Below are 20,796 nucleotides of genomic sequence, written 5' to 3' on the forward strand. Positions count from 1 at the left end.
GACCTCGAGCACACCACAGGGCAGAAAACACGGATCCCTCAGAGTTCCAGCCGTTACAAAACAAATCTTCCCATCCTTCCACCCCAAAACACCGCTGTCCTTACCTGCAGGCTCGCAGCAGACAGGCTGGGGTGACTATTTGGGCTCTGTCCCTCCTGCACGTGGGGAGGACAGGGTAGGAAATGCCTTTTCCACCATCCAGCCGAGCATCCAGAAGAGATTTAACTGCGTGTGAGCTTCTGGGTATTTGTACTCATTTCAGGATTCAGTAAAACCTTAATCTACAGCATAATCTCTGAGCATCACATCTGTGCAAGGGACAAAAGCATGGTGGGGGAGCTGCTGGCAGGGGCTTTGTCCCAGCAAAGGCAGCTCTGGAGGAGCCTTGGGCCTGCTGGTTTTCCTGGGGGCTGGGAGGGGTTGGAAGAGACCCATGGAATGTGAGGAGCTGTGCCATGCACGGGGGATCAGTCCCTGCAGTCCTGCTGCTGTGTGCCAGCTGTGGGAATAAGGATCCTGCTGGCAGCACTCCACGCAGTGAAGGAGAATCTCCTTTGCTTTGGCTGAGGCTCTGTGGCTTTTGGGGGGCTGTGGAGGGGACCCCTCAGACCAGGAGACAGAATCCTCTGGGTTTGCATCCTGAACACCCCCACAGACCCCCCGAGAAGGACACGGGAGCCTTTCCTAGGTGGGGACACTAAAACTGCAAACGCCCCCTGACATCCATCAGAACCTGTGGAGTTCACCCTGGCACAGGCAGGACCAGCACAACACAAGGTCAGGGCCAAAAACCCAAATTCCTGAACCCCTCGGGCTGCATGGGGGCAGAACCTGCCCAGTTTTCCAGTTCCTCCCCTTCTCCAGGGACTGGGGATGGGGTGGGTCCCAGCCCAGAGTGTGCTGTGTGTCCTGCAGGGAGGGGAGGCTGTGCTGCCTGAAGGGGAGCATCCCAAAGCCACCATCCCAAAGCTGGCATGTCCTAAAGCCATCATCCTAAAGCCACCATTCCAAAGCTGGCACGTCCCAAAGCCACGACCCCAAAGCCACCACCTCAAAGCCACCATCCCAAAGCCACCATCCTGAAGCTGGCATGTCCCAAAGCCACCATCCCAAAGTCACCATCCCAAAGCTGGCACGTCCCAAAGTCACCATCCCAAAGCCACCATCCCAAAGCCACCACCTCAAAGCCACCATCCCAAAGTCACCATCCCAAAGCTGGAATGTCTCCAGACCCGCTGGAGCTGCCCAGGGGGGCACAGGGAACGGGGCCGGTGCAGCTGCTGAGCTGCCCTGACCCCACAAGGAGCAGTTATTCCTAAATCCCCCGTGGATGTGTAAGAAACCCTCTCTCAGGTGGCGGGGATGCTCCTCCAGCATCTCTCAGCCCAGCCAGGCTGATGTTGGGGGAATGGGACATTGGGGACACCCTCCCACACACAAAACCCAAAAATCGCCAGCACCCAGCAGAGCATCCCTCCGTGCCGGGAGCCGCATCCCCGGCAAAAACCCGGCGAGGTTTCCTCTGCGATGTCTCACATCCTCCCCGGCCATAAAGGGCTGAAAAACACAGTTCCCCTGTGGATTCAGCCCCGTTTCCTGCAATTCTTCCACAGGAAGCCGTGGCAGAGCCGGCGCGGGCAGGCGGATCGCGGCTCCGCTCGCTCCCGGCATGGCCAGAGGCTCGCAGCAGCGCCGAGATGCTGCTCCCGTCCGTCCATCCTCTGCTCGGGCTCCTCCTGCTGCTCCCAGGTGAGCCCCGGGGGGGTTTGGGGAGGGGGAGGAATCAGGAAAATTAATCCACCAACATCACAGGTTTATGTCCAAAAAGGAGTCAGAGGAGTCCTTTGTGCTTTATTCGAATAAAGGGAGAGGCCATGGGACATTCCCCTGGGGTCTCTCAGATTTTTGGAGCACTCACCTCCCTTTTTATCCCAATTTCCCTCTCTCTTTCCCCATGGGCTGAGGTACTGGAGAGGTCCAGAACTTCCCAGAACACCTGATACCTGAAATTCCCCTCTAATGTATAACCCTCCCTTTTAATTGTTAATTCTTACAGAATTCATAATTTTTCCCCATTGCTTCTTTCATCTTTTGCTATCCAATTTCACCTTTCAATATCCAATCTCATTTATCAGCAAACCTACAGTTTGTTTGTAAAGGCAAATATCTTTTTTTTCCATTCATCAACCAGTGGAATCCTTCCCATTGTTTCTTTTATGTCTCAGTGCTGGTTTTACCAGCAGACCCACACCTTGTTTGGAAAGACAAACCCATCATTCCTCTCCAAAATTAATTTTTCCTTTTAATTAATCCCCAAGGAACTGGGCAGAGGTTGGAAGGTGTGGGAGCTGCCATTGGGAATTCATTCAGCCTTCCAGCTCAGGGGTGGCAGGAGTCACCCTGAAATGTGAAAATGTGCCTTTGTCAAGTTTTCAGGGTTGGTTTGGCAGTGCTGAAAGATTTGTTTCCCGGTTAATGAGGGGAGTGTTGCTGCTGAGGCATTTGGACTAAGTGGCTTTTGTCAAATAAGGTGGAATGTCTCAATGTACAGGACCGTTTTTTTTCTTCAAAAATACTTTTTATTTGCGCTTTTCCCTCTCGTTCATAGAAATACAAAGCCCACGTGCAAGAGCACACCTCGTCCTTGCTGTAATAATTCTGCTGCTCTGGGGGAATTCTGCTTTAACTTCTCTCTCCCATATGAATCGAGGTGTGGGATGAAGGAGCTGCTTTCCTTCTCCAAAGGATGACAGGTTGCTTTTCCCTGCATTGTCAGGCCCCTCTTGCCTTGCTGACAGCTGTAGTAGCTGGGAGCTGGAATACATTCAAAGGAATATAAAATAATGTGTCTCCAACTCCGAGGTTTTATCATTAAACCATAGAAATTGCCTCGGGTTACAGCCACTGTGCTGGTAATAATGGGATTTCTTAAAAGGCAGAGAATCATAGAATGGTTTGTGTTGGAAAGGAAAGATCACCTCGTTCTGTAGAAAATAGAAAGCAATTCGGTTTGTAGCTGAATAATTCCAAGAAATAAGAGCACGTGGATTGGAAATTTTCTCTCTTCATTAGAGGACAACGCTGCTGCCTTTGTGCTGGGATCAGAGCAAGGATCACATCAAGGGGTTTGGCCACCCTGTGACCCTCCTTAGTGCCCACCCTGAACTCTGCTTGTCCTCTGAAAACTCTCTGGGATGGTTTTTATGGGACAGGAATGGCACAGAGGGGGTCAGGCCCGAGGCACTGCCCAAATTTCCAGCTCCCACCATGTGGAAGGGATGCCACCCTCCATCCTCCAGCCCCCACAGCATCACTCTGTCCCCCCAAAGCCACCTTTGAGTCTGAGACCAGGGGCAGGGACACAGCACTGCCACCAAACCAGCCTTGCCTCCCTCTTCTGCGCTCACCCAACAGCCCCAAAATGGATTTTTCATTTCATTTGTAATTTTACAGCCCCCGGGGAAGCTTCTGCAACAAGGCAAAGCAGCAGCTCAGTGAGAGGGGCAGTGATTTCCCAGCATGGGGAATTCCTGGAAAAGGAAATTAGGGGCTCTGGAACAAGGCTCCCCACCCTGGGGGAGGTGGAGGTGACCTGGAGGAGACAAAAAATCAGCACAAACACCTGCCTGGTCCCACACAGGCTTTTCTTGCTTTTGTTTGGTGCAAATTCAGTGTTTTATTAATTTATCCTTTCCTCAATTAAACTTCTCCGTTCTCATGGTTATTTCTGAAGGGACGTTCAGATAAGGGAGGTTCAAACTGTTATTTCGAAATTGCTGAAGTGAGAAGGTCTGGTACATTTCCAATTTGTTTTTCCTCCCCCCAGAAACACTTAGCAGAAAATTTATCCAAACAAACCTTTTCCTATGGACCCTTCCCATTACAATGGGCAGGCGTTTTTCCACACAAAAGATTTCCAGTGCAAAAATTCCTCCTCAAAGCTGGTGAAAACCCAGCAGGATTTCCCACTCTTGTTGTTGTTCCATCCACTGCTCCCCTTATCTGTGCCACAGCCTGTGGATGGATAATGCCACGAGAAATGTGGTATTTCCAAAGCAGAGACGTATTTTGAGATATATTTTTGAGAGATATTTTTGATATCATCAAAAAGAAGGGGCGCAGCTAAAGGACAGGCACCCACATTCCAGACTTCCATCCTCAAACCTGGGCATCCTAAAGCAAATTTCTCAGCCAAGCCCAGGCCTGGTGGTGAACAAGGAAGAGAAAGCAGGAGGTGGTTTGGAGAAATGTTTGTTCACACAACAAACTGCTCCCTCCGGTAACCTGAAACCCTTGGGTGACTCTGCAGATCCGACTGCAGCAGCTTCCAGGAATTCTGTCCCTTTTACAATCGGTGAGTCAACAACAGGTGTCCTTACAGGAATGCTCCTGGCTTGGGAATCCAGGCTGGAGAAGGGGGAGCTGGCGCTCCTGCAGCACCAGCAAAGCCCCAGCTCGGAGCTCTCCTGGCTCCAGTTCCACCCAGCACGACCCAAAACACCTCAATTAGGGAGAAGTTCCCATCTGAGCCCAGAGCAGGCACCAAGATGGGCAGAGGGGGAAGGCTGGGAAGGCTGGGGGTGCTCACCTGGACAAGGAAAAGATCCAGGGAGAGCTGGGGGTGCTCACCTGGATAAAGAAAAGCTCCAGGGAGAGCTGGGAGTGCTCACCTGGGGAAGAAAAAGCTCCAGGGGGGAGCTCAGAGCCCCTTGCAGTGCCCAAAGGAGCTCCAGGAGAGCTGGAGAGGGACTGGGGACAAGGCATGGAGGGACAGCACACAGGGAATGTCCTTAAGCTGGAGGTGAAGTCTCACCTGAGCAGGGCAGAGGGACAGAATCCTCGCTTGCCCTGCTGCCCACGCTGTGGGGATGTGAGATATGGGGGATACATGAAGAGTCAGGAAATGTGGGAATAAATTTTGGGTCACTCACCCAAAATCCGGCCTCAGGTGAATTGTCAGGCCAAGGTGATTTAACCTGGCTGCAGCTGTTGCTTCTGTGAGACTGGAACCTTTTCCAAGCAGGGTTATCCTTCAACTGCTCCCCTGGCTCTCAAGCCAGGACACTCAAGAAAAGCAGGTGGAAAGATCAGGAATGATGAGAAATCCCTTTAGGAATTTAGGAAGGAACCCTTTCACACCCTTGTGTCCTGAACCAGTCCCAGCAGATCAAATTCCTGCTTGCTGGTTCATAAACACCATGGAGCAGCACTCAAATAAACCTGGGGGATCTCACAATTACTGGAAAGAGTCATTAATTTGGGAAGAAACTTGGGAAGTCTCTTCTGTAAAATTCTTTGAGCTCTGCTAATAAATAATATTATTTTAAAAGTGTAGGTAGGCAAAGAGCACAGGCTGGGCTCTGGGCCTGGTGGTGCCCCCATTTTTCATCTGCACTGAGCATGGAGTGATTTCCCTTCCAAAATCCCAGCTCCAAACCTGAGGAGCAGCCCAGGAGAAGGACAGGACCCAGATGAGCAGGAGCAAACCCAGAGCTCTAAAATCAGCAGAGGAGGAGGAGAATGGAAGCAGGGGAGCAGCTGGGAGGGTGATGGAGCAGCAGCCTGGTGGAGCAGGAGAAAAGCCAGGCTGCTTTTCCTTCCAGGAACATCCCCTTCACATGGAAAAACCAGCACAGGGATGCACAGAGCTGCTCTGGGCTCGCTGCTTCCCCACATTGTTCATCTCCTGGGTTGTTTTCTACATCCAAGTGGGTTTGAATTGCCTCCCACTGAGATGTGCATCCATCCTGGCTCAGCAGAGAGGAGCATGGAATGTGGTGCTTGGAGAGGATGCTCAGGCCCAGCCCTTGAGGACGGGCAGAGGAAGGCAACGATTAATTCTAATTGCTGATGAGATCCGGGATTCATTCCTGGCTCTCTAAACTTTCCATAACACTGGGACTGAGTCATTGCAATTGAGAACAACTTGGCAGCCAGATGCCAACCCCCCCATGCCATTTGGGACTGAGGCACTTGAACATTTCTGTGGATGTGGCCCTGATTTGGGCTGTCAGTTTTGCATCCCTGCAGAACAACTCCTTTCCTCTCTCTCCACAATTCCCACTCCACCTGTTCTGCTGTGAGACCCTCAAGGCACAGACACCTTATTTAGGCACTTAATAAAACAGGACCTAGGTTTTGGCAGAGCTCTCTGCTTTCCAGATTTCCCAAATGAGGATTTTTTTTTTCCATGTGGAAATCCTAAGAACCGGGTGTTGCTCACTGCTGCTGTGTTTCACCCAGGAAACAGCTGCACCTGTGTTAAGTGGTTGGGTTTGGGTTTTTTTTTTGTCTTGGGTCACCTGACAGAAGTGCCAATATCTGAGTTTCAAAGCCTATTTTTAGCTTGCTGGGTCTCTTTTCTGAAAGTGTTTTCAAGCACAGAGGTGCAGCCCTGCCCCGTGGGCTCTGCAGGTGGGACACCCCCAAACCTGCCAGGGGAGGGTTCTCTGTCACTGGGGGTAGGTGCTCCCTCGCCATCAGCACTCGAGAGTGGACAGGAGCAGCTCCTGTGACTCCACACAGAGCCAGAGATCCCCCCCAGTGACTCCAGCCCTCTGTGAACACAGCCTGGACACCTTGAGCCTCATCTAGAAACCCTTCCAACAGCTGGCTCAGGTCTCTATAAGAGGCCCTGGCAAAGTTTGGGGGTTTAAAGAAGTTCCTCTCTTTGGTCAGCAGCTGGAAAAAAAACATGCTTTAAATGTCTACAATTGCCAAAAAGAATACCAAAGCAGAAATACCTAAAATTCACCTGTCTTTTGGTTGACTTCGCTCTCTTTGTGCTGAGGAGTGAGTGGGGTGAGCTGCTGGCTTTGGAAATAACTCAGCTGCCATGAGAGAAGACTCCAGATCAGTCTAAACACACCTAACCCCACAGAAAATCAACTGTCCAAACCAGAAATCCAAAATTCTCCTGTTTACCCTGCGGAAAAATAAGCCAGGAAGCAGCGAGCACCGGCTGGGAATTGCAGCTGCAGCTCCCAGGCTCACTGGGACTTCCCCATGACAGCACAAAGCCACATTTCCCATCATAAATCCCTCGGCCAGCTCCACCCAGGGCTGCACAATCCAGCTGTAAATCCTTTGCACCCAAACACGCAACAAACTCCTTGGCAGTGCTCGGCCTCGTGGCAGGGCTTTGATGTTTATTGCAATTCCAGCTGTGCCTGTGTGATTATTGCTGGGAGCTGTTTCTAGAGCCAGGCCTGTCCATGCTGGCAGGGGATGGTTTCCAGCTCCAAAATCCCCCCGGGATATCTGCAGGGAGCAGCCACACGTGCCTTTGTTCATCCCCATCCTGCTGCCCAGCCCCACAATGGGAGTTTGGTCTCATCCTGCTTTGCACTGATCCATCCTGCTCCTGATGATGCTGAGCACCGTCCCCAAAAGAAAACTGCCAATAGAACAGGATTTTTTGCTTATTTGAGTTGGCAGGGAAGGCAAAACAAGCAGCAGCAGCCAGAAGTCAGAGCCAGGACTGCTGTGCTTTGGAATGAAGCGTGGATGTGTTTAGAGAAGCCAGGGCTGTTTATTCCGGAGCAGAATGCCAGAAGGGGATTGTTGGAACCCTGACTGCAACCAGGGATCTCCATCCCTCAGCCTCTCCACAGCAAGAGCAGGGCGAGCATCAGCACAGCCACAGCAACTCTGGGGACTGAGCAGTGGGAAAAAAACCCTGCTTTTTTATCTTTTTTGTCTTTTTTTATCTCTTAACCACAAGGTTTAGGTTTGCAAACAGAGAACTTCATTGTGCCCCTCAGTGATGGGATGAGCTGCAGGGAAGAAAGTGTTGAGTTCAATCATTTCCTCCTGTCCAAGGGATGCTGGAGCTGGCCCGGGGATGGTCCCATCAGGGATGGCAGAACAGGGCAATGTCACCTCCTCACCCTCAGCTTCCTCCCATCCCCATCAAAGCTCTCAGATTTCTCCTCATCTGCACCAAAAAGTGGTGGAATGAATGTCCAGCTCAGCACCTTCATCCCCCTTTTCCTTTGGCAAAGGTTAAGTGCAGGCAGCAGCTCCTTCTCCAGTGATCCTGGGTGCTTCCACATGCCACGTCCATGAAAAACCTGGGAACATTTCCATAAATGTGCCACAGCTCGTTCTCCCCACAGGAAAACAAGACAATGGGTCCTGAAAAGGAATTTTGGAGAAAGAGGAACTGTTTGAGTCTGGCAGCTGCTGGAGGACATTGAACCCCCCATGATGATCTCAGCAATTCATTTTTTGTGCTGAATTAGAGAGTATCTTAAGGCATTTTCAAATCCACATCCAGAATCATCCCCCTTCCTCAAAAGAAGCATCTCCACTTCTTTAATTTTTCTGTGCCTAAACCACTCTTTTTTTCCCATGACATTAATTGATTTAGTAGGTGATGGCACAGCTGCCCAAATCCCTGTCTCGTTTAAGTTGTTCTTCAAAACTCCCAGGGAAGGATATCCCATAAATTCTCCAACACAAGCACTCCTAGCACCTCACTAGTCCTGTTCCTATTTCCCAGCCTCCTTTTTCCTTGCTGCACATAAGGATCCTTGTTTCCTGATCCTGCTGCAAATGGAGTTAGAAAATGTGTGATTAAAGATGTGATCCTGTCTCCTCTTTCATGGATTGAACAGGACAGTTTGCCCAGTAAATTAGAACAGAAAAACATGGAAAAGGTCTCAAAAGTCCAGTCTGATTTCCACAGCCAAGCCGTGTCTGGGAATAAACCACATTTTATTATGTATTCACCATGGTTTACACACTTCCTGTCTGGCTGGGATCGTTGTCATAAAGCCTCGGCCACAAAAACAATTCTGGCTCCAAAGCAATTCCATGAGGAAAATGAGATCAGTCAGATCTCAGTGCACCCAGAGGGAGCTGAGGGTGAGCTCTGAGCCAGGACCACCCTCAGTGCTCAGGGTCTCCTTCAGACACCCCTCCCTGCAGGGCTCAGCCTCCCCCAGCACCAGCAGCTCATGGACCTACCCCAAAATTCATCAACATCACCCCTACAGCATCAAATCCTGGAATCACAGAGGGCTTTGGGCAGGGAGGGACCCTAAAGTTCATCTCATCCCATCCAGGGACACCTCCCACCATCCCAGGCTGCTCCAAGCCCAGTGTCCAGCCTGGCCTTGGGCACTGCCAGGGATCCAGGGGCAGCCACAGCTGCTCTGGGCACCCTGTGCCAGCCCTGCCCACCCTGCCAGGAGAGAATTTCTTCTCTATATCCAAACTAACCCTGCTCTCTTTTGGTTTGGATCCATGGTGAGGTGTTGCAGGTGAGACAGGTCAGAGCCACAGGGTTTTCAAAGTTTCTGGTCCCCTCTTTGGTGAGAAAGGGGGCCTGGCAGGAGCTCTCTGGCAGCTGATCTCAGCCCAGGAGAGATGAGAAGCAGCCTCTGCCCCCAGGGGAGGGCAGGTTCTGGCTGGAAATGGGCACTGCTGTGCCCTGGCTGGTGCTGCCGGGCTGGACCCTGCCCTGCACCCTCTCCAAAGGCACAAGGGAACCGTGTGCTGGAAGGATTCCACCTTCCCTGCTGTCCCTTTCTGCCCAAATCCCTTTTGTCCCGTGGGACTCTGCTCAGAGGGATCACCAGGGGAGTCGGATTCTGCTGCTTTCTGTACCTGTGGTGTCATTTCTTTCATTAAACTTAACCACAGAGAGCACCAGGGTCACCAGCAATGACCGTTTTTAAATCCCAATTAGGATGTGCATTCCAGCAATGACACACTCAAAGTCACCTTCCCAAAGTTAAACCAGCTGGGTTGGATTTGAGCATTTAAAGTGTATTTACGTTTTCCAGGTCTTGTCCTTGAGCATGGGACATTTCTTTCTCCCATATTCAAGGGCAGCATTTTTAATTGGCATCTCATCTAAACCCTTAGACGACCTTGAAAGTTCCTTTCCAAACCAAAATATTCTTCTCTGTGATTCCATGAGCACAGGACTCTGGAGCTGGGGCTTAAAGGGAAACATCAGGGGTGCTGAGAGTGGGAAATGGGAGGGATTGGGGCAGGGATGCTTTGTCATGAATCCAGAAGAAAAGCAAAGAAATAAACCAAACAAAACCACCTTTCAGCTGAGGAAATGGGGACCCAGTGAAACTCCTACAAGCTTGTATGGACTCCAGGAACACCCAGCCCTACAGGGAAGGCAGCTCCTGAGGGCAGCAGCTCCCTCCAGACTCACAGCCCCAGGGTAGGAGAACAGTCCCATCAGCTCCTGAAGCTTTTACAAAACCTCATCCATCCATTCCTTAAGGTCTCAAGGGAACAAAGGGTTTAAATGTGAGTCTTAGCTCTGAAGAGCCCCAGAGCACAACTCACAAACCCTTCTGTGCCAGGGCTGAGCTGGGGCAAACAGCTCAGGGGAGGGAATGACCCCATGGATTTCTGTGGCCCCCCAAAGGGGAGGAGGACATTTATCCTGGCTGGAAAAACTCCTCTGCTAATTTACTCAGAGCCTGATTGTTTTAAAACTCCAGTAAAACTTCTTTGCTACTCCTTCTCTGCTAATGCTTTTGGGGCCATCCCATATTTCAAAGTTACCCCAAGAGAAGATGAGGAAAACCCAAACCAGCCAAGGAAGGAGAACAGCAGTGACCAGCACAGAGCAGCACCACCCACACTCTGCTCTTTCCTTTCAGGTCCTGCTGCTCCCACAAACTCCTCCACCCCTGCTGGAACAGGTACCTGTGCCTTGTGATGTGCTTTATGTGTCTGTCTGCACGTGGGTGCACATGGAAATGGGGGGATGCAAATGGAGAGGCCCCAGACGGGACCCTGATCCCAAACTCCCATCCTTTGAGGGATCTTCTCCCAGGATCCTGCTTCTGCCTGCCCCATCCATCACCACTCACCCCCAGATCTCCAGGGCACATGGAGGCCACTGTGCCTCAGTGTTGCCTGGAAAGGCTGAGCTGGAACAGAGACCAGACAGAGCAAAAGGAATAAAATCGGGATTTATTGAAAGGAATGAAATCGGGATTTATTGAAAGGATTCACCTCGGGCAGTGCAAGAGCCCGGCCAGGGCTACACCCAAATCAAATCCCAGCTGGATCCTGGGCACGAGTTTTACACTTTTATCACTTTTGGTTCATCTGCACATTGGGGTCAATGATCCACCCACAGCCCCAGGCTATGAAGTCTCAGCCCCTGCCTTGCCCCCTTTCCCTCGCTGCTGTTTCTGCTTTTTGGGTGCCAGTTGTCCTTGATTGTCCAGCTAGAAAGGAATTGTTTTGTCTGAGTCCCCTGTGAAGAGAACTCACTGACACCTCATGTGAAGTTTCAGAGTTCCACACTGAGCAGCAGAGATTCTGAAAAATAGAAAAGTTAAAACCCAAGGTATCAAGAGGGTGACCTGGCTTGGCTCCCTTTTGTGCAGAAGGAGCAGGGCTGTGTTCCAGGAAGCCTGGGGAAAGCAGAGGGATCCTTTGCTCCCTGTTTTTCCCCAGCTGTTTCCAGCATCAATGGAGCTGGTCCCTACAGCCACACCAGTGACAAAGCCTCTCCTCATCTCCTGTTCCCCTCTCACCCTTTCTGCTCCATCCTCCAACCCTCCTTGTGGGATCCCAGCAGCCTGGAAATGTCACCTCTGTGCCTCTGCTTGTGTTCCAGGTCAATCCCAGCCTGCAGCACCCAGCCCTGAAGCAAAGAACCCTGAAGCAAAGAACAGCTCAGGTAATGCTGGAGACTGGGGAGAGCAGCCTGGGGACACCCCAGTGTGGAACTGGTCTGACTGGGCCACCCCCCAGGGCTGTGCAGGGGACACTGGTGGGGAGGAAGGAAATGTTGTGGTGTCAGAGCTTCTGATCCAGCCAAGCCACCCCACAGGGATCAAGGTGTGAGCAAAGCCAGGGGGGGATAAAAGTCTTCAAATTGAATAGGGAGAATGAGATGATCACAGAGTGGAATCCCAGAATGGTTTGGGTTGGAGGAGACCTTAAAGCTCATCCCATTCCCTATGAGCAGGGACACCTTCCACCATCCTGGCTGATCTTTAAGATCCCTTCCAACCCAAGCTTTCCTGTGATTTTTGACATGTACAGAAAACCAATTACACAAGAAATTATCTCCCCAGCTCCAGATCCACATCTGTTAGTGTCCACTTGGATTTCTGGAGACAGATCTCTTCCTGCTATGTTTCAGGAAAAAAAAAATAAAAAATCTAAGCATAGCTACCCTTCCAAAAGATCCCAAAAATATCAAGGAATAAGATCTCAAAAAGATTTCTGCTTCTAAGCCTTGCAGAAAAAAAGAAACTTATACTTAATCCTAAATTCCGATATTTCAGTGAAGCATTTGGATAAAGGGAGGGAAAAAACCCATCATAGAAACCTTGAAATCATTTCACCATTTTCTCAATTTATTGGAAAGCCAGGAGCAGTCTAGACAAAGAATTTGCCTGTAAATTCCCAGCTGGTGATCCACCCTTTCCTGCAGAGGGATTATTGAAAACTTTTCCCCTCACCTCTTGCTGTGGATCAGGGGCAGTTTGGAACAGGTTGAGGCAGAGGATGGAGCCTCCAAACCATTTCCAGAGCTGAATTATTTGTGCTTGGAGACTCTCACTGAAATGGAAGGTGAAAGTTGGCATTTCAGAACACGAGGAAATCATCACGTGGCTGCCAGGCAGGTCAAGTGTCTGGTGACAAAAAAACTTTTCAAGTTTTTCACCTTCACTTTTCAAGGCAGGGAAAAGCAGCAGTGGCCAAGCCTGACTTTCTCCAAGTGTTTGCTGAGCTCTGCCAGCTCAGCATCTCCTCACAGTGAAAAGAGCAAAAGGAAATTCCAAAGTGCAAGAGCTCCTTGACTCTGGGCAGGATGGAGGCTATTTCCCTGCTTTCCCTAGCAGGTTATTCCTAACTCTGGAGGAATTTGAGGGCTCTGCAATGGCTGTGCCCTCTCCAAGCAGTTTCTGAGCTGACTTTTTTAAAGTGACACCTCCGTTTCCCTACAGAGCCATCAGTAACAACAGCATCACTGACCGACCTGAACCTCATCTCTGGGGGCCAAAATACGACAGCCAAAACCTCCCCCACCCCTACAACAACCCTGGCAGCAACCACTGAGCGAGGTAAGGATGGAAAACTCAAATATTTGCTCAGGCAGGACCTGTCTGTGCCTCCCTCTTTATCCAAGCCAAACTGCAGGCATCAGAATATTGGGCTAGTCCACGTTGTGCTGGTTGTTCAGCAATTCTGCAAATATTGAATTTTTGCTGAAAGAGCAGCTCATTGCAGCTGCCCAGATGGACACAGCCAGGCCAAGGCTATAGCAGAAAATCCAGATCATGCTTTATCAAATATTGGAGCAGCTCCAGCCTCCCCAGGCTCACCTGTCAGGTACACTCTGAGCACTCACACCTGGCTGATTGGGCAGCCTGATGTCTGTCTGGAGAAAAAGTTATCATGCAAATAAAGATTTTTACACCATGGACACCCAACAGCTCTCCACAGTAGAATTTTTAGTGGCTTCCCAAATTAATTGTCCTTTCCCATGTTTTCTTTATCTAGATGATAAATCCAGTGGAAACAGAAGCACAGCAGCTCCTCCTCCAACACCTCAAGGTACTTTGTCCTTTTAGAGACTAATAATAAGATCAGGTAATTTGGTGGCAAATCAAAGAGGTTCTCCAAGCACAAGTCATTTTTTGGGGGGTGAGCCATCCAAAATCGTGTCTGGTGTCTTTATCAGCAGTGATAACACATGAGATAAATGCTCTTAACATCATTTGCTGGGATGAACTTGAGCAGCTGAACAATGGATCTATGTTTAGGAGAGGGGAACTCTTTTAAAATCTTCTTAAATAAATAGAATTTTGCTTTTGACTGTTTGCTTAACCCAGCCTGTAAGCACAAACTGGAGAATTCAATAAGAGTTTTCTCAGAATAAGGGCAGAATCCAAGCGACTGGAAAACTGAAATCTGACACTGAGCTCATCCTCCATTAAAAATTCGGCCTCAAAAACCTGCAATGGTCAAGAAACTGCTCTGCCTCTCCAAGTCCCTCTCAGATATTTAACACAAGAAGGTGAGGAAGCTGTGGTCAGCTGTGCCCACACAGATGCCCACCCAGCAGGGCTGTGCCCAGCCAAGCTCTTTGCTCAGAGCAGATTTGCTGCTCATGCCAGCCCTGATTTACCACTCAGAAGCTCCACACATCTTTGCCTAAAAGTGCTGATGCTTCCAAAAGCCAGGTCTGCCCTTGTGTGAGACCCAACGTTTTCCAGGGATGGGGTATCCATGCCAGGCTTGGCAAACCACTGTGGCTAGAGGAACAATTTCAGAATGAAACAAAGAATTCGATGAGTGGAGAAAAAAATTGTACAGCAGCAGACCCTGCTTCTCCAGACTGTTCTGCTCCTTGTGGCTTCTAGATTTATTGTTTCATGCCTTTTCTCCTTTTTCTTCTGGCTTTTGGCAAAATCCCATTCCAAATCAGGGATGTTTGCTGTGGGACAGCACCTGGGTTCAGTGTCACACCTCTCCAGGCACCTCATCCCCTCTGGCAGCCCTGCTGCTGGAATGTGGGGATGGGAAAACAGGCAAGAAGATCCTACCTGACCTCCAGATGATCTTTCTGAAGCTCTGAAATATCACTTTGAGTCTCCTGGCAGGGCCTGTAGCTGCTCATTAAGGTCGATGCAGACACTCTGGCTGTTCAACAACAGCCTGGAGGCAGCAAAGGATGTTTTTCCTCTGTACAAGGGAAACACAGAGCCACACTTGGGCTGGTTTTACATTTCCTTGCACAGGCACTGGAAGCAGCTGTCACAAAGCAAGCAGCTTCACACAAGCCAGTTTATCCCACTGAGAACTGGAGTCCTTGCTGGGACAAAGCTCTGTGCATACACACATGGGGTACAAGTTAATTTATTGGTTGGTTTAATTACTTCTAGATAACCCAGCGTATCAAATCCATTCATTTCAAGCCCAGAGACAAGCCAAACACTCAATCCACACCCACACTCTGCAATATTTTTCCCCCTAATCAGACTTAAAGTCTCAGTGTTTATGACCTACAGCACATCCATCACTTTCCCAGCTCAGTCTTCCAGCCTTGTTTTGCTGTTTCTGCCTCAAACCTGGGACTGCAGACCCTAAAGAGTTTACAAAGGGTATTTGAATTTTGGTTCTCTAGGTTTCCATGGAAAATAGTACAAAGTAGGTTTGGTGGGAAGCTTTTAGTATGGAGGTGGGAGTATTAATTCCATGTTTCCCCAGGTATCACCAGCATTACTGTGAATCCATTCTCCTCTCCATTAATTCCTTTGGTTCCTGGATGTCACTGGAGGTCAAGACTCACATTCTGTGTCTCTCTGTGCAGGTCAGGATCCCGTGAGGAACGAGAGCATCACCACATCAGCAACTCAAGGTGCTTCCTCCTCACACATTTCATATTCCACATTTGACATTCCTCTGCACAGCCAGCAGCAAGGCCATCACAAAGCTGGCTTCAAGGCAGTGTGGACACCAGAGATTTCCTGAGGGGTGATGAACATCCCAAGCAGCCCTAGAGAGGCTCTGCAGGAACAGCACTTCAGGGCAACCTCTCGAGCCTGGGAACAGCAGGAAAGGTGCCAGCGATGGCAAAAGGTTCTAAAAGGAGGGAGGCTGGAAAAATTCCCTCCTCAGATGAAGTGCCAGCACTGACTTTGACCTTTCCCCACCGGGGTCCCAGAAGGAAACGCTGTGGGTGCTCTCAGCTTGTCCATAAAAGGGGCCCCACCCCAATGATTCCACACAGGTCTCGCTTATTTTGCTCTTAAGATTGATGAGCCTGGCCAGGATCCAAACTTGGATCTTCAGTGAAGTGCAAGTGAGAGTTAGGGCCTCTAGCAATGCTAGGAATGCTCTTCCCAGCTGTGGGAGAATTTTAATATAAAATATATAAAAATAATATTAATCTATCCATAGACTCTTTTATATAAATCTACCTTTCTCTTCTCTGTAGGCACCTCCAAACCCATCACCCCAACACCCAACTCCTCCAGCCACTTGCCTGAGCCCACCCCAACAGATGAGAAATCACCACTGACAGTGGCAGCTTTTGGTAAGGATTTGGGGCAGCTTTTGGTAAGGATTTGGGGCAGCTTTTGGTGAGGACTTGTGTCACCCAGGGAGAGGAGGGGGCTTTCTTTCACCAGGCTTTGGACACCCCAATTCATGAGACCCTGGCACAGAGTGCCCAGAGCAGCTGTGGCTGCCCCTGGCAGTGTCCAAGGCCAGGTTGGATGGGGTTTGGAGCAGCCTGGAACAGTGGAAAGTGTCCCTGCCATGGAATAGGGAGGAATGGGATGAGCTTTAAGGTCCCTCCCAACCCAAACCATTCCAGGATTCTAAGTCTGAGGGATTCTTAGCAGGACAAATTTCCTGTGCAAAGAATTGTTTGATTGATCGAGGCCTGATGTCAGTATCAAATCTACGCTTGATTTAAAGTGTCCAAAAGTGGTTTATGGGACAGATAACATCACCCACAGCTCCAGCTTGTCTCCCCCTGTTACATGACTTATTTATCTGGCTTTACACACTTTTGGGATAAGATTTACCAACTGTAGCAGGAACACACGGACTCTTATCAATCCCCAGTGTAATCAGCTGACTTCTGCCTTCCTGGCACTGCCTTACCAATTAATTATTTATTGATTAAGTATTCATAGCAGCCCTTTGAGGTTAAAACACAGGAGGATAAAGCTATTTGTTCTAACAACTGTTTGCTTCTCTGCCTATTAGGAACCGTGCTCACATTAATGAAAATATTGATTTTTTTAGCCATGTTTTGATGTTTCTCTGCTACTCAGACGGTTCTTTCCTCCACCCCCAGGTGTCATCAGTTTTGTTGTTATCCTGATAGTGGTGGTCATCATCCTGGTCAGCGTGGTCAGCCTGAGGTTCAAGTGCAACCACTCCAAGGACTCGGAAGGTATTTGTCTGGGGGAATCTGTGCCTCCCCAATCAACAAGTCACCAGTTTCCATGTGGATCTGGCAATTCCTAAAAGATGAAAAATTTGAAAAGCTTACACAGTGGTGGGGAGGTTTGGAAGGTGGACTGGAACATGGATTGAGCAGTCAGGAAGGCAATGTGACCTGAGCCCCAGCCCAGCCTGGTCTGGATGTGGTCTCAAATTTCCTGCAGCTCAAATTCCAAGAGGTGGGCGGCTCTTCCAGCAAAAATCGTGGAGTTTGACACTCCTTTTCCTCAGGAATCCCATTTCCCACGGAGCAGTGCCCAGCACAGGGCAAGGCAGAATCTTTCCTAAAGCCCAGCAGATCCTGCCTGTACATCCCCTTAGCTGAAGGGTTTTCCCGAATAAACTCCCAAGTTTCCCCCATGGTGTCTCAAATCTCATTCCCATTTCATTTATATCCCTGCACCAAGTAATTCAGAATAGAGCTGATCGATTTGATGATTTCTCACCTCTACATCACCACCTGCTTTTCTCCCCCCAGACAAACAGAAACCAGGAAGCTCCATGGTGTCAGAGAGGTAAGGCTGCTCACACCACCCACATCTGACTGAGAGTGCCTGTTTCATCTCAGAGCTAATTTTAGCAAGGGAAAGAGTCTGCTTTGGTTATTTCAGGTGCAAGGAAGCTTGACAAGACATCTTTGAGAGAGTTAGAAAAGCAAAGTCAGCTTTGATAACACCTCATCCTCTGATAGAGACACAAATAGAAGACCAATATTTAGGGGGCTCTGCACTGAGAGAAGACTCAAGGCAGATTGATTGTTTTCCTTGTCTAAATAGAGCCTCGAGGTCTAAACTCGAGTTTCTGGATCTCAGAGCAGTCTTAGGTAAGCCCTAAGATGCCCATTAGTGTTTCCAGTGAGAGCAGGACAAAGGAGCCCCAGTTCAGAGACTTTTGGAAGAGAAACATGAAGCACAGAATGGTCCATCAGAAGCCCATGGTCCATCACTGCTATTCCAGAGAAGAGGCTGAACGTGGGAGAAGAGCAGGAAATAAGAGCTGGAAAGGACCAAAACATTTTTGCTCCTATTTTTCCATCTGATGGTTTCCCAAACCCTGCTTTGGAAAGGGACAAGGGGCACGGGGAGCAAAGTCTGTAAGATTTTAAGTGCCAAATTTGCATCAGCATCAGTGGTCACTAAATACTCTTAACCTGAAGGCACTGAGGCAGAACATGCCAGAAAATGGGACAGTACTCCCTAAAGTTCCCTGACCCCCAAAGTCATCCAGCCTCCACTGGCAAGGAATGCACATCCCAGCACTCAGGGTAGGAAAAAAGGGGAATTCCACCTTCCAAAGCCTTGTAACCCACTGTGGATGGGCCCAAATCAGGACAGCAGCTCAGTGGGTGGTGGAAAAACCAAATCTGGTCCCCCATACCAGCCCTGGCCTTGCCTCTTTGCCTCCAGTTCTTCTGTGCAAAGAAATTTTGTCCCTGAGGGTGTCTGAGGAACACCTGGACGTGGCACTCAGTGCTCTGGTCTGCTCAAAGGTCGGGTTTAGTGATCCTGGAGGTCTTTTCCAAGCTCAGTGACTCTGTGGTCCTGTGATTCCCTCTCTTGTTCCCCAGATTAATTAATTATCTCCTCCTCTCCTTGGCAGCTGCTCGGCAGACACAAGCCAGAAGGGGAACAGCATCACTCTGATCTCCATGAAGAACATCAACACCAACAACAGCATGAGCTACCCCCCGTCAGAAAAGGTTTTCCTTTTCAGCCTTGCTTTTTAGGGAATCAGCTGGGGATCATTTCTCTGGCTGGATAAGAGCATGCCTTGAGGGATTTCTTTGCTCTTTTATTCCTTCAGAAATATGACAAAAACCAGCTGTCACCAAACTTCTAAAGGTCCAAAGTGCTTTTCCAGTGAGTCTGGTGAAAAGTTTGAGTGCTCACCTCAGGTTTACCTGGGCTGGCTGAACTCGAGGTGCTGAGTTTACCTCATGTACCCAGGTGACATCACCTGTGGCCAGCTGCAAAGCTGGAGGGGTTTGCCATTAAAAATGAAGAGATTTGTGAGAAATCGAGGTCTCACCCTCCAGCCCAGCTTATCCACTCCTGCCCCACAGGTGGTTGAGTGCTCTCAGGTCCATCCCACATGAGAAATTTTCAGTTGTTTTGGAGCTGGGACTGATTTGGGAGAACACATTTCTCTATTCCTTTTGTCAGCCCAAGCAGGCTGCTGATGAACCACTTTTTGTTCTTTTGGCAGGTGCTATGAAGCCAAGAGCCCAGGGCTTGAAGCTGACACGTGACAACCAGCAGTGGCTTTCTAGGTTCTTTTTTTTTTTTTTTTTTTTTAATTTTTGTCCTTCGGGGAAAGAGCAAGGGTGGACTTTATATATAAATTATTATGTCCTTTCTGATCAGCACATTTACAGTAGTGTCCTACATAGCTTCCCCACCTGGGGCCTAAGGGCTTTCTCCAGTTACAGCCTGCCACGCTCGGTGCTTGATACTTAACTCTATTTTTGATATGCCTTCAAACACTCAGATAATTCCAGCAGCAAGAAGCACCAAAGCACCATCCACTCTGCTAATAAACCTCTGCCTTACATTAATGGCCTTTATAGTCAGTGCCAGGCAGTCACAGGCTCGTTAATCAGCATAGCCCCACGTCGAGCCAGACCCGAGGCTGGGAAAGCCTGATCCGAAGCTGAAGGCCTTAAATGCCCAAATTCTGGGTCAAATCCCAGCAGGGCTGCTCCAAGCCCCTTATCCCCAGTGCCCTCATTGTCCCCACAGCAGTGGGATGTCACATCCACCTACCTCACAGGGTTGTTGTGAGGCTTTGTTAATCCCTGTCTGTAAAGCGTTTGGAGAGCCGTGAATTAAAGGTGCTGCTGAAATGCAAATCACCATCTTAAACACTTTATTATTATTATTAATAATAATAATAATAACAACAGAGCTTCAGGAAGGCAATTCGTTATCTCCCCACGTGCTCAGAGGCTCAGCTGAAGTGTAAGGAACAAAGTCCCAGCTTAGAGCAGGGGTTTATCTCAGTCTACAATGAATGGTCACAAGCAAAATGCTGAGCTCCTTCAGCTCCTGGATTGTGGCAGCCCAAGTTTGCCAGGAGAGCTTCCAGCATCTTCCACCACTGCTTTCCCAAAGCTTCCCAGCACCAGGAAGAGCAGCATCCCCCTGTGCAATGCAAGAGGCAGCTGTGCTTTGCAGCTGGCAAGGAAAAAAATTCAGCAAGAAAAAAAAAAAAAAAAGCAACATTTTCAAAGCTCCTGTTAAGAGCCAACGCACTTTTAACCTCTGAAATCTGCGCCGGGTAGTTTGATAAGTTGTTTCTTAATAAATGAAGCTTTTCTGGTAATATTTATGAAAAGCCAAATGTTGTCATTCACCCAAGCTCCATCAGACTGATGAATTTGTTTAACACAGAATTCCAGATAATTCCCAGTTGGATGGACCCAGACAGCCCCAGTTCCCAGAGACCTGTGACTCCACATGGAGCACAAGAAGAAGATTTTGAGTGAAAGCAAAGCTTTAACAAATCTCCCCGGACCTCTGAGATTCCAAAGGATCTCAGCACTGCTTTACTTTTCCTTCCTTTGACCTCCTTTTTCCTTCTTGAGGGTCTATAAATGAGGGTGGGTAGGGCTGGCACAGGGTGCCCAGTGCCCCTGGATCCCTGGCAGTGCCCAGGGCCAGGCTGGACATTGGGACAGTGGGAGGTGACCCTGGCAGGTGGGATGAGGGGAAAACACCAACAGCATTTCAATGATGAAGAAAATCAGGAAATGTTTTGCAGTGTGGAGCTGGAACAGGACACAGCCCTTGTTATAAATGAGAGACAAAAGTCTCGATATTCAGCAAAATTCAGATT

General features: G+C 49.2%; 1 protein-coding gene across 1 annotated transcript; it reads left to right on the top strand.

The window, feature by feature from the left end:
* Positions 1 to 1,649: 1,649 nt before the first annotated feature.
* On the top strand, positions 1,650 to 19,810 carry ECSCR (endothelial cell surface expressed chemotaxis and apoptosis regulator). Its single transcript, XM_088173966.1, has 11 exons — positions 1,650 to 1,749; positions 10,635 to 10,676; positions 11,606 to 11,668; positions 12,948 to 13,064; positions 13,504 to 13,557; positions 15,317 to 15,364; positions 15,944 to 16,042; positions 16,814 to 16,912; positions 17,441 to 17,477; positions 18,562 to 18,661; positions 19,168 to 19,810. The coding sequence occupies exons 1-11, from the start codon at positions 1,698 to 1,700 to the stop codon at positions 19,174 to 19,176; spliced, it is 720 nt and encodes a 239-aa protein (XP_088030092.1). The 5' UTR covers positions 1,650 to 1,697; the 3' UTR covers positions 19,177 to 19,810.
* Positions 19,811 to 20,796: the final 986 nt, after the last annotated feature.

This window comes from Sturnus vulgaris, chromosome 15, assembly GCF_052056855.1.
Source record: "Sturnus vulgaris isolate bStuVul1 chromosome 15, bStuVul1.hap1, whole genome shotgun sequence".
Classification (NCBI taxonomy): domain Eukaryota; kingdom Metazoa; phylum Chordata; class Aves; order Passeriformes; family Sturnidae; genus Sturnus; species Sturnus vulgaris.

What these genes read in the sequence shown, in the direction of transcription:
- ECSCR (XM_088173966.1), top strand. Translation starts at nt 1,698, where the DNA reads ATGCTGCTCCCGTCCGTCCATCCTCTGCTCGGGCTCCTCCTGCTGCTC. An exon ending in TCCTCCTCCAACACCTCAAG is followed by an intron (nt 13,558 to 15,316) that starts GTACTTTGTCCT and finishes CTCTCTGTGCAG; the next exon opens with GTCAGGATCCCGTGAGGAAC. An exon ending in AGCTCCATGGTGTCAGAGAG is followed by an intron (nt 17,478 to 18,561) that starts GTAAGGCTGCTC and finishes TCTCCTTGGCAG; the next exon opens with CTGCTCGGCAGACACAAGCC.